We start from the raw sequence: 16,397 nt of genomic DNA on the forward strand, positions 1-16,397 counted from the left end.
AACCACTGTACCAAGCAGTATCATCAGAACTTTAACTTCCGTTTTGTTAACCATATTTTTGAGTTAGTGAGATGTATAACTTTAACGACCTATTTCCTTTTGTGTTAAAAGATTTAGAAATTACTATACATTATTATTGTATGATGAACCATTATTTTAAATTTCAACTGATATTTTAATGGTAAAGTTCTTACTGTTACGCTCCATATACATAAATCTATTATATAGACTACCATTTGAAAAAAATCCTTAAGGAAAAAAAATCCTTAATTTTATTTCTATAGTTTTAAAAATGAAAAAAGATAGCCAAGATATGGCAAATTATTTTTGGTTGAAACATGAAACTATTAATACCTCCATATTTTCTTTTTCTAAAACTAATTTCTTCTTTAATCATATTAAAAAATAGATATCCTTGAAGAAGATAAAGAGGGTAAAGGTAAACATAGATTCTGTTTCTCAAGAAGTTTATAATAATTCCTAACTTTGTCTCCCAGTGAATATTCTGGAACTGATTTAAAATCTATATATTCATGGGATGCCTGGGTGGCTCAGTGGTTGAGCATCTGCCTTCAGCTCGGCGCATGATCCCAGGGTCCTGGGATTGAGTCCCACATCAGGTTCCCTGGAGGGAGCCTGCTTCTCCCCCTGCCTATGTCTCTGCTTCTCTTTCTGTGTCTCTCATGAAGAATTAAATAAAGTCCTTAAAAAAAAATTCATACACGTGTATATTCATTATTCCTTTAGGACTTCTGACTGTATTCTCAATTCTGAGAAAAAAATACAAAACTTTGTTTTTTTCTTTAAATCTTTTAAGGGCAGATTTATATTATCATTTATTAGAAGATATATATTTTAGGTTGACATTCTGGTATTCTTAGATGTTTAATGAAGACTTTAAAAGAAATTAATTTTTTTATCTGTAGTTTGAAAATAAACTCCAAAATATGGTAAAAATGATATAAATGTCTAAAGGGAATTGTTTTTGCCAGAACCAGACAGCTACCTGAGGTATGGAACACAGAAATTATCTCAAGAGCTTTTATATCTAGCAGGTAGCTCTTATATACTAAGAGACAGTATACAAGGAGACAGACCTATCACTAAGTCTTGACTGTTCGTTAAATCTCTTCTAGGTTACTTATAAATAGGTATGTAGCATAGCATGAAGCCGATCTATAATCTTGATTCCACTATTTACAGCACATATGTTTCTAAGTTGGTTTATATAACTTCTCTATACCTTATCTGTCAAATAAGGAAAATATAACCAGATTACTGTATTGTCCTAAGATAAATGAGATGATAATATACACAATTTCTACCACAGTACCTCTCATACAGAAATGGTTCTTTTGATACAATTCCTGAGAAATGACAATTTCCCATTTTTTACAGTTCTTCTTCTTATCCTAAATGATTACTTTACATCAAATATTTTGATAGGCACATTTGTGAACCAGGAAGAAAGGCAGTGGGAACAATACTACTCACATTATAATAAAGGCCACAGGTTAATATTCTGAATTAATATAGTATATATTATATTGCACTTATCTGCAGAATAGGATAAGAAGCCAATAAATGTGTTTTTACAAGAAGTAGTTTTGAAGTAATTATCAACTTAATATGGCTGGCTAAAAACTATTAAGATTAAAAAAAATCAAGTTCCCAATGGAGTCCATTTATAACTTTCATCTCCTAAAACAAGCATTTTGAGCAATTCAACAGTAGCAATGTATTTTCTTTTTTTTTTTTTTTTTTTAGCAATGTATTTTCTTAAAACTGTGTTTTAAATTTACAATAAAGTTTTTAGAACTAATTTTTTTTTTTTTTTTTTAATTTTTATTTATTTATGATAGTCACAGAGAGAGAGAGAGGCAGAGACACAGGCAGAGGGAGAAGCAGGCTCCATGCACCGGGAGCCTGATGTGGGATTCGATCCCGGGTCTCCAGGATCGCGCCCTGGGCCAAAGGCAGGCGCCAAACCGCTGCGCCACCCAGGGATCCCGAACTAATTTTAAAACAGGGGCAAGTTTATTTTACCAGTCATAGTATACCATTAATCTAAGGTCATATCTAAACCCAATAAAGGCAAAACCTATACTCTAAACTTATTTTTTTTATTTTTTTACTCTAAACTTATAAAATCAATTATACCTTGGTAGTTCAGTATTAAACTTCTGTCTGGGCACAGTGAAGAATACAATAGTGGAAGAGAATGTGTACAGTAGATAATCACTGTAGAAGGAAGCTAGGGGTCAATATCTAATAGGCCTACATTATATATTCTGTACCAAACCCTAGAGTAGAATCAAGACCAATCTTTGTGACTTATTTTCTTCCACAGGGTGGAACTAGGGACTTTTATTCCCCAGAGGAGAAAGTTAAAAAGTAGGTTTTTAAAAAAATTTACTTTCCTTACTATATAATGGTGAACACAATGGTTGAGATTGAACTCACTATACCTCCTAGAAAAAAGGTACTAAATAAACACCATACCATTCATTTGGGTATTACTTTCCAGCCAAACAGTAAAACATTTTGGTTTAAAGCACATACCTTCATAGGTTTCAGGAGGTAATAAAATCAGTAATTCATAAAGCCTTTGTCTATAAACTACTGATGGCATTTTCAAAGTGCTTCCGTATGTTTTTAGTACTGAAGAAAGCCTTAATATAAAAGAAAAAGTATAAGTACATAAGATATATAACATACAAATACAAAATAGATTGACATATAAATATAAAAGTTATACATATTATTAGTAAACAATAGTGCTCTTTTTATGTTTTTTCTTTTTTTTTCTTTTTACCTTTTTAAAAAAATAATGTAATGATAAGTTATAAGAGGTATTATAAGTGTCACACATGGAAATTATTCAACTACGTTTTCTATCACACTTCGTACAACAGAACTATTTAATTCAGCTTTAGATCTCTAAGGCCATCAGTACTTTGTCTAAAAACAAACTCTTACCAAATTCCACAATTTACAAATTGGCATTTGTAAAAAATGGAAGAAAAGGAAATCCTTATGTAGAAAAGGAATCATATGGAAAAAAACAAACAGGAAACATAAATATGCAGGTAAAAAATCCAAGTTTTTCTTTGAAACTTGATCTGGAATGCCATCACCAAAAAGGAAAAAAAGAGCGTCAAAACATGCAAAGATCATGAAACAAATTCTCTTTTAATAAAGCATAAGTCAAGCCAATGATTCCCTAAAAGTTTCAATCACAAAATCTCTTATCTCCTTCACTTTCATGTACTTTTTAATTTTCTGTTCATTACCACTACTGGTATGAAGGCATCATTTTACTGATGCTCACTCGTCTAACAAATATTTATTAAAGGATTACTACTGCTCTTTGAAGGTTCCATGTTACCAGTTGGAGTATGGTCTCCATCTTTTTAGCAATACAGAAATATAACGGAATTACTTTCAGTGTGTCAGGAATAAATCCACTAAATTATCATAGCATGAAGTTTCCAGGTACTTTAAGAAAGTCTGGTAATGTTTATTCATTTGTATTTTCTGGGAAATTAATACTTGCTCTTTCTGGTTTCTAGAAGAAATTAGTTAATTTTTGAGTTGTCACTGTATTTTTTTCCTTTTTTTTTTTGGTTTGGTCACTATATTTTTATTTTTTAATTTATTTAGATTTTATTTATTCATGAGAGACAGAGAGAGAGAGAGAGAGAGAGAGAGAGAGGCAGAGACACAGGCAGAGGGAGAAGCAGGCTCCATGCCGGGAGCCCGACACGAGACTCGATCCTGGGATTCCAGGATCGCACCCTGGGCCAAAGGCAGATGCCAAACCACTGAGCCACCCAGGGATCCCTGAAGAAAGATTTTTTAAACCAAACACAGAAAATACTAAACAAAAAATACAGGACTGATAAATCTGATATTAAGTTAAGAATTCCTGTTAATTCAAAAAACTATTTTACCTAAAAATAAGTAAAGACATGCACGAATAGGGAATTCTTAGAAGGGGAAATATTGAGGAATAATAAATATATAAAATGTCAAATAATCAAGAATCAGTATATAAATTAAAATCATGATGAGATATCAATTTATACCTACTGGATGGGCTAGGAATGATGTCTAATTGTTAGTGAAGAAGGATCAAAGGGTAGTCACATAAAGTATTGACAAAAATGGGGATCCCTGGGTGGCTCAGCAGTTTAGCGCCTGCCTTTGGCCCAGGGCACCATCCTGGAGTCCCAGGATCGAGTCCTATATCGGGCTCCCGGCATGGAGCCTGCTTCTCCCTCCTCCTGTGTCTCTGCCTCTCTCTCTCTCTCTCTCTATCATAAGTAAATAAATAAATAAATCTTTTAAAAAAAAGTATTGACAAAAAAAGTATTGACAAAAATATACTAGAATTTTGGAAAATATATATTTAGATATTTCACTGACATAAGTTGCTATATACACACCCAATTAAATATTATATAGCAACCAAAATCAATGAACAAACTTACAGATAGTTAACAAACAATGATGGGTAAAAAAAAGTAAGTCTCAGAAATAATACACCATTTGCCTGATCAAAACCAAGCAAAACTAAACAATGCGCTGTTTAGGGAAACATACACGTGAGGAACTTTTTAAAAACGCAAGGGAATGACAACTATAAAATTCAGAAGAGTCATCACCTATAAGTGGAAAGAATGATATGTGAAAGGAACTCACAGATAACTTAAATACTATTGTTAATGTTCTAGTTAAGAGTAGCTAAATCTGGCCCAATGCCTATTTTTGTAAATCAAGTTTTACTGGAACATAGTGACATTCACTTATTTATAAATTATCTATGACTGCTTTTGAGCTACCAGAGTTGAGTAGATGCAACAGACTGTATGGCCTACAAAGCCTACAATATTCACAATCTAGCCCTTTACAGCAAACAGTGGCTAACCCCTGCTCTAGTTGTGTTGGATTCACAGGTGTTCATTTTATTATTATGTTTATAAGCCATATGTTAGATTTATTTTTTGGTAATACACTAAATTTTATATCATTAAATACTTTTTAAAAACTATACATTATATTAACTTGGAAATTACAAGTGCTCATGACATATATTGTATTTTCTCTATGTCTTCTTATCATAAAAGTCAAATTTGTGAAAAATAAAAACAACAAAAAATTTAAATTGTTAACAAGCATCTGGTTCTTATGAACACAGAATAGCACTAACAAACCAATAAAATGCATACCTGAAAAGGTTAAGAGGTTTAATATTTAATCTCTTGGTTAAATCTGACTATTTGGAAGATACAATATCCACCAAGTAACTTTCCTCCCCTTTTAATATGTATTTTTCTTCCAAGTTCCTAGCCTAAAAAAAAAATTGTGTAACTAAATGTTTGCCTTCCACTGCAAAAGAAAAATCATTCACCAATCATAGAAACTTGGCCTAATATTATTAATGTATTAAACAGATACTACATATTCAGAGGATAACTGATTACTATTAAACATTTTTAAAAATCTAAGTAGACATCCTTACTGAGTTAGCAAATCCACAGCACAAGGAAGTGGTGGAAGAAGACGTTGAATTACTTCCTCAGTAAGAAGGTCACCACAGTGGGAAACAAAACTCTTGACAGCTGAAAAACAGAACAGACTTACTCAGCAGAATGTAATGAGCCATGAGAAAAAGCAATCAATTATGGTACAGCATTTGCATTTTTATTAGAGGAATAAAGAAATGTGCTAAAAAAAAAAAAAAAATTCCTGAAACTCTAGCATGAAAAGGAAGCTAGTGTCTTTTACCTCTAGTTAAGCTAAAAAAAGTTTCTAGAATCACTAAAAGAGAACAACCAAGTTAACAAAATGTTATTTTTCTGAAGTTTTACTCAACTTCTGAGCTCACAAGTAGAATAATAAATTAGCTTAGAACCTCAAGATTGCCAATTCTATACTAATTCTGCAGAACTATGGTAACAGTTTAGCCAGCATTGTTAGTTTCTTATAGATGCTACCTGAAATACATACATTTTCATAGGAGTTATTTCATATATAGAATAAAATGAATATTTTAAAGTTAGACTGAGTTTCAAGATTAATTTCAAAATTGTTTTACTTTTTTTAAGAGTAAAAATGCCATGAATAAACAAATAAAACCAAAATCAATGTTTCCATGTCTTTCCAGAAATACTACCTTCCTTAGTTCAATATTCATGGTAGATACTATTTTTTAATGGTTCATATACCATAGAAGGGTATAACTTTCTATTTTTTTTTTTTTTTTTTTTTTTTATTTATGATAGTCACACAGAGAGAGAGAGAGAGGCAGAGACATAGGCAGAAGGAGAAGCAGGCTCCATGCACCGGGAGCCCGATGTGGGATTCGATCCCGGGTCTCCAGGATCGCACCCTGGGCCAAAGGCAGGCGCCAAACCACTGCGCCACCCAGGGATCCCGGGTATAACTTTCATATAAAAAAACTAAATGGGAACCATATTTAATCAATGCTAATTAAATCTAAACCTAGTATTTCTAAAAAGAGGAATGAATGCCTACTAAAGACAAAGCAATCTTGACAGTTCTAACTAGATTACATCCAAGAAAATGTGCATTATCCTACAGATCCAAATTCTAAAATTCCTTTTATCACATATCTGCTATAATCACTAATTATGTTCAATTACAAAAATCACCATAAGTAGATATTTTCACCATTAAAGATATAAATATGGGGAAAGTTAAAGAATGGGAAAAAGCCAAAGTGAAGAGAGAAAAAAGACTAAACTTTACCTACCACAGAGCGCACCAGCTCGTCCTTCCAAGGTTACCTGCCAGGTAAATGAATCTCCTCGGCTCTTTTCTGTTTCTAGATCTTTAGGAGACACTGGAAAGACACACTTCCACAATAGCAGAAGTCGAGCAAGGTGATGACTGACAACTGCAGGACCTATAATTTATTCAACTTGTTACTTAAAAAGAACCCAAAATGTTACTCTTTAAAACTCAATAAACAGAAACTTCCCTCTTAAACATTTTAATCCACTATTCCAATTTGGCATTTTTTTTTACCTTCTGCTTTTAACAAATGTACCACTACTGAATGAACTGTTATCTGAAGGCACTGTGGAGTACGCAGAGGAAAAATAAGGAACTAACAGTAAAGAGTTCTAGGGTCGGCTCTTCCACTAGGGCTGTGACCTGGAGATTCAGTTTCTCTTATCTATAAAATGAAGCTAGCACCACTTGCATTGTCTCCAAGGGTTTGTCAGGGCCAAAGGAAAGAGCATACTTTAGAGTACTCTGAAAAACTATACCGTATCATGTAAATCCAAGGCACCACTGTTTTTGGTGACAAATAACATTGTATACTGGAAGTAATGCTAACTTTTGATTGCAACTTTTTCCAGGAAAAAAATCAGATGTGATATATCTGATTGGAATTTTTTTTAAGACTTCAGGTCAGTAACATTTATGAACTAATGGATCATGAATCCACAAACCTGGTAAAGGCAATGTACAAGGATAGATAGCATTTTATTTGATAGCACTATCAGTTAAGAAAAAAGAAAAACGGGCAGCCTCGGTGGGGCAGCGGTTTGGTGCCGCCTGCGACCTGGGGTGTGATCCTGGAGACCTGGGATCAAGTCCCACATCGGGCTCCCTGCATGGAGCCTGCTTCTCCCTCTGCCTGTGTCTCTGCCTCTTTCTCTGTGTCTCTCATGAATAAATAAAATCTTAAAAAAAAAAAAAAGAAAAAAGAAAAACTAGAAAGTGTAAAAAACTCACAGCTTTTCTCCCAAAAACTTGTAACTTCTTTACAAGTCTGGGTTATTTTAAAATCCTCCTGTAAGTACTCTTTACTTCTAATTCCCATGTTGTGCTAACTGTATGGTTTTCTTCCGCAGTAAGACAGTATAGCATAGAACTAACTGCACTGGCCTCTGGAAGAAGACCACCTAGGTTAAAACTCTGGTCCACCCACTTACTAGCTGTGTAAACTTGGGTAAGTTACCTAACCTTTTTGTGCCTTAATTTCCTCATCTATAAATGGAGACAATAATTGCATTTACCTCTTTAGATCCTTTCTGGGGTTTATGAGAGTTTATATATCAGTGTTTGACATGCAATTATCATTCAAAATTTGCCCTACGTACAAGAAGATGAGCTAATGGCAAAATGAAAGGGCAATTGCAAACAAATCTTTTTTTATGCATGTAATTTATAGTAGATTAAAATAGAATTAATTTCTCCATTTTTCTTCTGGCGTACTTTTTAGAAAGAGGTCATATGCTAACGCCTATAGTGTTAATTCAACATAAAGGCAATTCAACACTCTTTCGCTCACTACTTCCTACTTCCTTTGATGAAGTAATACCAAAAGAAAACCCCAGGGGCGCCTCAATGGCTCAGACGGTTGAGCATCAGATTCTTGGTTTCAGCTCAGGTCATGATTTTAGGGTGGTGGGATTAAACCCTACATTTGGCTCTGCGCTCTACAGTCTGTTTGAAGGTTCTCTCCTCCTGCTGCTTCTCCAACTCACACATGTGCTTGAGCTCTCTGTCTCTCAAATGGACAAATATTTTAATAAACCCCTAGAATTGTAATAAAATAAGGAAATCAGAATAAGGCCATTAAGAGTAACTCACTGAAAAATAATAAAAAAAGAGTAACTCACTGTTGGGTGCCTGGGTGCCTCCACTGGTTAAGTGTCTACCTTTGGTTCAGGTCATGATCCCAAGGTCCTGGGATCAAGTCCCATATCAGGCTCCCATATCGGGCTCCCTGCTCAGCAGGGAGTCTGCTTCTTCCTCTATCCCTCCCCAATGCTCATGTTCTCTCTCTTTCTCAAATAAATAAGCAAAATCTTAAAAAATAAAAAAAAAAAAGTGACTCTAAGGCTTGTGTGTGTGTGCGTGTGTGCATTTACACACACATTCATATATATTGGGCTGTCAGAGGAAATTCTTAAAGAAAAATTTTGTCAGATAAAAATGTGTAGAGTCACTGAATATCCATGGTTAAGTTTCATAAATAACTGCCATTAAACCCTTAAGATATTTCACTAATTTAATAGTAAACAGTGTAGTAATTCTTTCCTACAAAGGTATCAAGGGAATGTCATTTCAGAGACATATATGAACTAACAAGTATAAATGAGTGTATAATAATTACAAAGTTAAAACACAAACACAAGAGTAAGTTTATTCACACCAAGAACAATATACCTATCAGAAACCACACACATTATGAGCCATCCACAGACATGTAAGACAGGTAGATATCTATAGGTAAATTAAAGTTGTCTCAGGTGGTATTGGATAAAGTACAAAGTGTGGCATAAAAACATTAAAAAATATTGCAGCTCACATCTGAGGAATGGATTTGAGTCTGCATTAGTTCAGAATAGTGAATATATTTAAAATGATGGAAACTGCAAATAGTAAAGGAAATGCTGAAAATGCAAAAAAGGTGTTAAAACTGTAAGGCAAAAACTAATGAGGCACTTGGACTGTCACCTACATATCATTTCCCAAAAAAAGAATCAGGACTCCTCAGAAAATGTCTTGTTACAAGTCTGGGGCAGAAAATGTAAAAGCTGGGACATCTTATGATGTCAAAAATTAACAGGTTATTAAAGAATACTAGGTTCATGTTAAAAGGATACATGAACCAGCATGAAGGGGCTTCCACTTATGAGACAACTTGAAGATCAAAAGGAATAATGACTGGTGGACTGAAACACATGAATGTGTAAAAATCTATGAGTTCACAATGATACTTAAGAGCAAAAATCTCAAATGAGGCTCTTTGAAAGTTGCTAGGTTACTAACAACATATTCTAAAATTTGATAATAAAGGGAAATAATAATGCACAAGACAAGAAAATAAAGCCCAAGAAAACAAAGTAATTGGAAAACATTAATTTTTAAAAAAGGATTCTATTTAAGTAAATATTCCAGAGAGAGAGAGAGAGCAAGAGGGGGAAAAAGCAGAGGGAGAGGGATTAGCAGACTCCACACTGAGCACAGAGCCAACACATTGCTAAATCTTAGGACCCTGGATCATGACCTGAGTCAAACCAAGATTGTCAGATGCTTAACTGAATGAGCCACCCACCCACCCCAAAACATTAAAGTTTTAATCCTTTTTTGTACGTTAATTAGGAATATACAATAAAATGGAGTACTAATCTTTTTTTTTTTTTTTAAGATTTTTATTTATTTGAGAGGGAGAGAGAGAGAGCACGTGCATGGGGGGAAGGGGAAAGGTAGAGGGGAAAGGGAGAAGACTCCCCAGTGAGTAGAGAGCCTGATGCAGGACTTGATCCCAGGACCCTGAGATCATGACCTGAGCCAAATTCAGATGCTTAACCCACTGAGGCACCCAAGTGCCCCCAATCTCTTTCTTTAAAAGAGAAGGGATCTCCTGTAGCCTTCTTCCGATAGAATTACTTTGTTCTGAAAAATTTCATTATTTGAATACTGCATTTATTAAGTAGTTTATGTTCTCCTATAATTAAGCAATATCATCAATATGACAGACATGAAACATCCAGCCAAAAGCAACTAAAGGCTTGGCCACATTATTCCCAACACTTCGTGAAACGATGACCTAGGTCAGGGTACATATTTTTTATAAAGGGTCAGACAATAAACATTTTTGGCTTTGAAAGCCATTCGGTCTCTTGCAATGACTTAGGTCAGCTATTGTAGTCCTTAAAGGCCACAGACAATATATAAATGAGTGATAACGGTTGTGTTCTAATAAAACTTTATGCACACTGAAAACTGACTTTCATATATTTCTCACGTATCACAAAACATTCTTCTTTTAAGCCACTAAAAATATAAAAACTCTTCTTAGCTCACAGCCTGTACAAAACAGTTGGTAAGCCAAATTTGGCCTGTAAGCTGAACCTTGATATAGTCCAATAAATCTCTTTAATCATCTCAAGAACATTATTTAAAGTAGTTCTTCATTTAGGATTGTTTGTTTTAATTTAAGCTCCTTTTAGATCAAATTACTTCAGAGGTATCAAAATGATTTATTGGTTAAATCCAGCCAGTTTTATACCTTGGCAATAAAGGTTATGATTATAAAAGAGAGATTTAAAATAGAAATTTAATAAAGTAATAAAATTGAGTTTCAAAGTTATAGGACATAAATATAATAGTCATGACCATAATACAATTACTGATTTTTTTTTTAATTTTTTTTTTTTTAATTTATTTATGACAGTCACACAGAGAGAGAGAGAGAGAGAGAGAGAGAGGCAGAGACACAGGCAGAGGGAGAAGCAGGCTCCATGAACCGGGAGCCCGACGTGGGATTCGATCCCGGGTCTCCAGGATCGCACCCTGGGCCAAAGGCAGGCGCCAAACCGCTGCGCCACCCAGGGATCCCCACAATTACTGATTTTTAATCAATATAATTTAATAAGCCCTATCCTCTTCAACTACCTTATCGGCATTACCAATTCTCAAAGCAATCAGAGAATTGGATTCATAAGCTATGATATATTCTCCTACCCACCCTTACATTGTGGAAATTTTTTTCTTCTGAAGATGAATGTGAATGATTTTTAGAAGAGTCAAGTCATTCAGAGTTAAGCCAGAAAGGTGATCAAATTGGCTTATCCTACTTAAGGCTCATAAATTAGTTTTGGAAAGAATTCCAAATAAGGAGATCTGAAGACATGTTGAATAAATTAAGTACATGGCTTCCTAAGGTGACTGTTAGAAGAAAAATGTATGGATACTTAAATTCTGGTACAAATTAAAAATCAGTTTCCTCAAATCATACATTACAATATTTTACATTCAGAAAACACAAAATACTTCATAGTCATGTAAATCTTCTACAAGACTGTTGTTACCTAATGTCATCAGAGCAGCAATCAACAACCAACCAGCTTGTGTGCGCTGAGCTGAAAGACGACTGTTTTGTACAGCTGAACACAGTAAATCTTCTGCTAAAGTCATAATAATCTGCGTATGAAAAAATTAAGTAAAAGGAAGCATATCAATTTATAGGTTACTGGATAAAAGACGTCAGTTAATCTCTTGAAAAATTATCTCTTACATATAACAAATATAAGTGATAAAAGACTGTCATTCATGTAGACCACACCATTGGACAACATCATAGAGAAAACTATTTAAAAAAGGTTAAGTTTCAAGGTTAAATACTGGCATTTTAGGTTGTACACAGCAACCTGTAATTCTTTGTAGAGCATAAATGGATGACATTGTACAATTGTTCAAGTCAAGGTGCACAGAATTTGAATTTACTTTTAGTTTTAAGCAATTATCTTAAGTCTGTAAGTACCAGAAAAGGCTTCCTTACAGGAATCTCCCTTTTTAAAAATTTGCATACCATTTTGATTCCTGAGTAGCTGATAATCTTTCCAGAGGCAGTATACTATAGAAATTAAAGTACTTAGAATAATCTCACACTAAGGTGAGTTTCACAGTAGAGTGGGATTCATAAAAATGTTATATTTTAAAAGTCTGTGGGGCAGCCCGGGTGGCTCAGCAGTTTAGCACCGCCTTTAGCCCAGGGCCTGATCCTGGAGTCCCAGGATCGGGTCCTGCATCAGGCTCCCTGCATGGAGCCTGCTTCTCCCTCTGCCTGTGTCTCTGCCTCTCTCTCTCAATCTCTGTGTCTCTTGTGGATAAAATTTAAAAAAAAATCTCAAAAGTCTGTGAAATAGGCAAAAGAGGAAGAACCAGATTATCTCATACATTGTGAATAATGCATGCTTATTATTATAGAGTATAGAGGCCAAGAGGCATCTGTCTGAGAAAACATCTCTGTTACCAAATATCTCTAGAAAAGCAGCAAATATTAATAGCAGGCATATAAATTTTCTAAGAAGAAGGCTAGTGTATTTTTTTTTTAAGATTTTATTTATTTATTCTTGAGAGACACACACAGAGAGAGAGGGACACAGAGGGAGAAACAGGCTCCATGCAGGGAGCCCGATGTGGGACTGGATCCTGGATCCCCAGGATCACGCCCTAGGCTGAACACGGCACTAAACCGCTGAGCCACCGGGGCTGCCCAAGGCTAGTGTATTTTAAAACAACTAACCAACTTACTGCTGCTAACTTAGGACTACTTGAAGCCAACAGAATCAATGGAAAACACTCAGTAAAAGCAAGGATAAAATAAGCCAATCTTTTCTGCGTAACTAGTAAGATCTGAATTACTTAATTAAATTTAATTAAGTACATGTAATGGCAATTCTTTGCTTAGAAATATATGACATAATATGTTAGTTGTCAGTCACCTTACTCAAGTGACATTGGCAATACTCAACAGTTTTACAACTTCTGAAGCAATGGTACGTTCTTTCGCAAAGGCTAAACAGCAGATACGCTATAATACTAACAATGACATGACAGTGAGAAAGCAAGGAATGGTGATTTATTTCTTAAAAAGTACTTATAAGTGTGTAAGGCCCAGGTTACAAAGGCTTTCACTGTCAAAAACAACATTCTCTGATAACTCACAATTCCTACTTATACAATCCACTGGTGCCACTTTTTTCTTTTTTTTTGGATGTACATATTATCCCCTCTGGCCAGTGGGAGCCCCTTAAATTACCTTCTGTATCCTTTTAAATGAAGACACTAGTCTTTGATGACTTTCTTGTTCTCTGTTATGACAAAGCATTTCAGATTCACACTATGCATTTCCTGCCCTAGATATGGAACTAGCCATTCCTTCATGGAGCCCTGACTGCCTTTTGTTAAAATGGTGTTTAGAGCCATAATCTGGCCACTAGTGCTTTTCCTAGTTAACAGGGTTGTCACTACTTTTAGATCTTGCCACTGGGCAGAGTGAAGATTTAAGTATTTAAAAAAAAAAACAGAAAACAAAAACCAGTTCATAGTGATATTTTCCATTCAGATTTAACATATGGGGCTTTTACTTAACTTTCTTGATTTTACAGCTACAGCTTTTTTTTTTTAAATATGAAGTCTTATTTCCTAAGAACATTACCTACTCTATCTTACTTTATGTACACTAATTTCAAAATACTATCACCAATAATGCCAACTATAAAATTATTAAATTAAGTTTAAGATTTCTTTTGTGACCCTACTTTCCTCTACATTGCAATTTTATTTCTAAATTTGTTTTAAAGACTTTTTTTTTTTAAAGATTCCATTTATTTATGCATGAGACACAGAGAGAGAGAGAGAAAGAGAGAGAGGGACAGAGGGAGAAGCAGGTTCCCCACAAGGAGCCTGATGTGGGACTCGATCCCGGATCCTTGGATCAGGACCTGAGCTGAAGGCAGATGCTCAACTGCTGAGCCATCCAGGCGTCCCTATTTCTAAAGTTTTATTTATTAATCTATTTATTTTTTTAAAGCAATCTTCACACCCAATGTAGGCTCAAACTCACAACCCTGAGATCAAGAGTTGCATGCTCTTCCAACTGAGCCAGCCAGGCACCCCTATGATGCAATTTAATATGCACTTCTGTGGCAAAGCTAAATATATAGCAAAGTAAAGCCTTCATGAATAAATTCTGTTACTAAATGGAGATATTTCCAATAAAAAGCACAGAAACCACTCCTATCTAAGTGTGGATAAGACATTTTTAACTATCTCTTTGTTTCTCACAGCAATTATTTAATAATATTTAAAAATTAAGTAATATAGCTGATTTCTCAGAAAGCTGTCCCGCATGGCTTTGAATGGATGATACAAAAGACAATGATGTTTTTAGAAGAAACCTGAAATGTCATTATCGTATGTGAAGAATGAAATCATTACCTTGCCTTTCCCATGAGGAATTCCTAAAGGACAATGTTTCACTGCTCCCAACAAAGCTGCCACAGCAAAACTAAAGCCAGTCACTGCTTCCGGTGAAGACTTAAGTACAGTAAGCCGTTCCAGGCACCGGTCTAAAAGAGGTGTTAGGTAAGAAGGTAATGCCACAGCAATGCAGTGTAAACACCAAGCCGTTGCTAGTCGAACAGAAATGCTAGGATGTAGAATAACTGAAATGACACTATCAAGAATGCCTGGAAGGACAAAAAAAAAAAAAAAAAAAAAAAAGTGAGCTCTACAGATAAACTCATTTAGCCATAAAATAGTCAAAAGAATAGGCAGCCACATGGATATAAAATGTTATCTTTATTAAAAGCCAAATCAGAATAAAAAAAAAGATTTTTAAAAAGATATATAAAATTATAAATGATTTTTTTAAAAGTAGACTCCATGCCTGGTATGGAGCCCAAGGTGGGGCTTGAACTCAAGACCCTGAGATCAAGACCTGAGCCAAAACCAAGAATCAGCTGCTTAACCAACAGAGCCACTCAGGTACCCCTAAATGATTTTTATATACAAGATTTACTTCTAATATGAAAATTGGTTAAAATTAATACACAAAAGAAAAATTTTATTTCCCACATAATGTTCTGCTTTTTTATCTTCAGACCATTATTCATTTGATACTATGAATTAAAAGTTATCAATACAAAAACACCTTAAAAAGAAAGTCACACTATGCTCCATCCTCCTCTTTCTAAAATATTTCTTTTGGTACATTTATCTACATAATTATAATGCTTCCTGTGTACCATATCACTCTTACCTGAGAACAAAATGTTAAACAAAATTGAGACTTTGCTAGGTACTCAATGGTCTACTAGACAATTATGAATACAGTGAATACCACTATCAGTAAGGATAAAAGTCTACATTTGCTGTAATGCAACTTTCAACTTCATCAAAATATGTAAGTTTATGTTAAATGTAACAGTTTATGTTGACTGCTAAATTATATGGGATAAAGAGCTTACAAATCAAATATAATGTAAGCTTTGGTGAGCAATAAATATGTATCACAGTTCAAGGACAAAAAACAACAAAAATGATTTTTTAAATGGTTAAATAAAAGACACACAATGTATGATTCCATTCATATGAAACATCCAGAACAGGTAAATTGATAGAGACAGTAAATAAATTAGTGGTTATCAGGAGCTGGGGGGAGGGGAAGGGGTAAAGGATCACTAATGGGTATAGGACTTCTTAGGATGATGAAAACATTTAGGAATTAGTGGTGGTAGTCGAACAACTCTGTGAATATATACAAACCACTGAATCGTATATGTCAAAAGGGTGAACTTTTTGGTATGTGGATTATCTCTCAAAGTGATTAATCTTCCAAGAGAAAGAAAATGGAGACTACATGGAAGAACTTCTGAAGAAGTGAATTACTTGTATCATATGGAAACTAATGTTTTCACTGCAGATGAGACACAGGAGTTCAGGTTTGCTTTTTTTTCTTTCCGTGTTATCTTAAATATCTCCAGAAATGGAGGAGTAAAGGGTGATTTTGTGAATAACCTTTAATTATAAAAGAAAAAACTCAAATATATACATATTTT

The 16,397-nt window shown here is 34.4% G+C and overlaps 1 protein-coding gene across 14 annotated transcripts in view; it reads right to left on the bottom strand.

Annotated features, from left to right (window-relative positions):
* HEATR5A (HEAT repeat containing 5A) overlaps nucleotides 1-16,397 on the bottom strand; it is a 112,017-nt gene that overhangs the window by 63,415 nt on the left and 32,205 nt on the right. For all 14 annotated transcript variants that reach the window (XR_012036405.1, XR_012036404.1, XM_072838170.1 and 11 more), the window contains 5 exons: nucleotides 14,776-15,026; nucleotides 11,862-11,973; nucleotides 6,779-6,931; nucleotides 5,525-5,624; nucleotides 2,563-2,672 (listed from right to left, as the gene is read on the bottom strand). Coding sequence is in view for 12 of the 14 variants with exons in the window: in XM_072838170.1 (XP_072694271.1) it covers nucleotides 2,563-2,672; nucleotides 5,525-5,624; nucleotides 6,779-6,931; nucleotides 11,862-11,973; nucleotides 14,776-15,026 (726 nt within the window). In the remaining 2 variants the exon portion in view is untranslated. The remainder of the gene's footprint in view (nucleotides 1-2,562; nucleotides 2,673-5,524; nucleotides 5,625-6,778; nucleotides 6,932-11,861; nucleotides 11,974-14,775; nucleotides 15,027-16,397) is intronic.

The sequence above is a fragment of the Canis lupus genome, chromosome 9 (genome assembly GCF_048164855.1).
Source record: "Canis lupus baileyi chromosome 9, mCanLup2.hap1, whole genome shotgun sequence".
NCBI classification, from domain to species: Eukaryota; Metazoa; Chordata; class Mammalia; order Carnivora; family Canidae; genus Canis; species Canis lupus.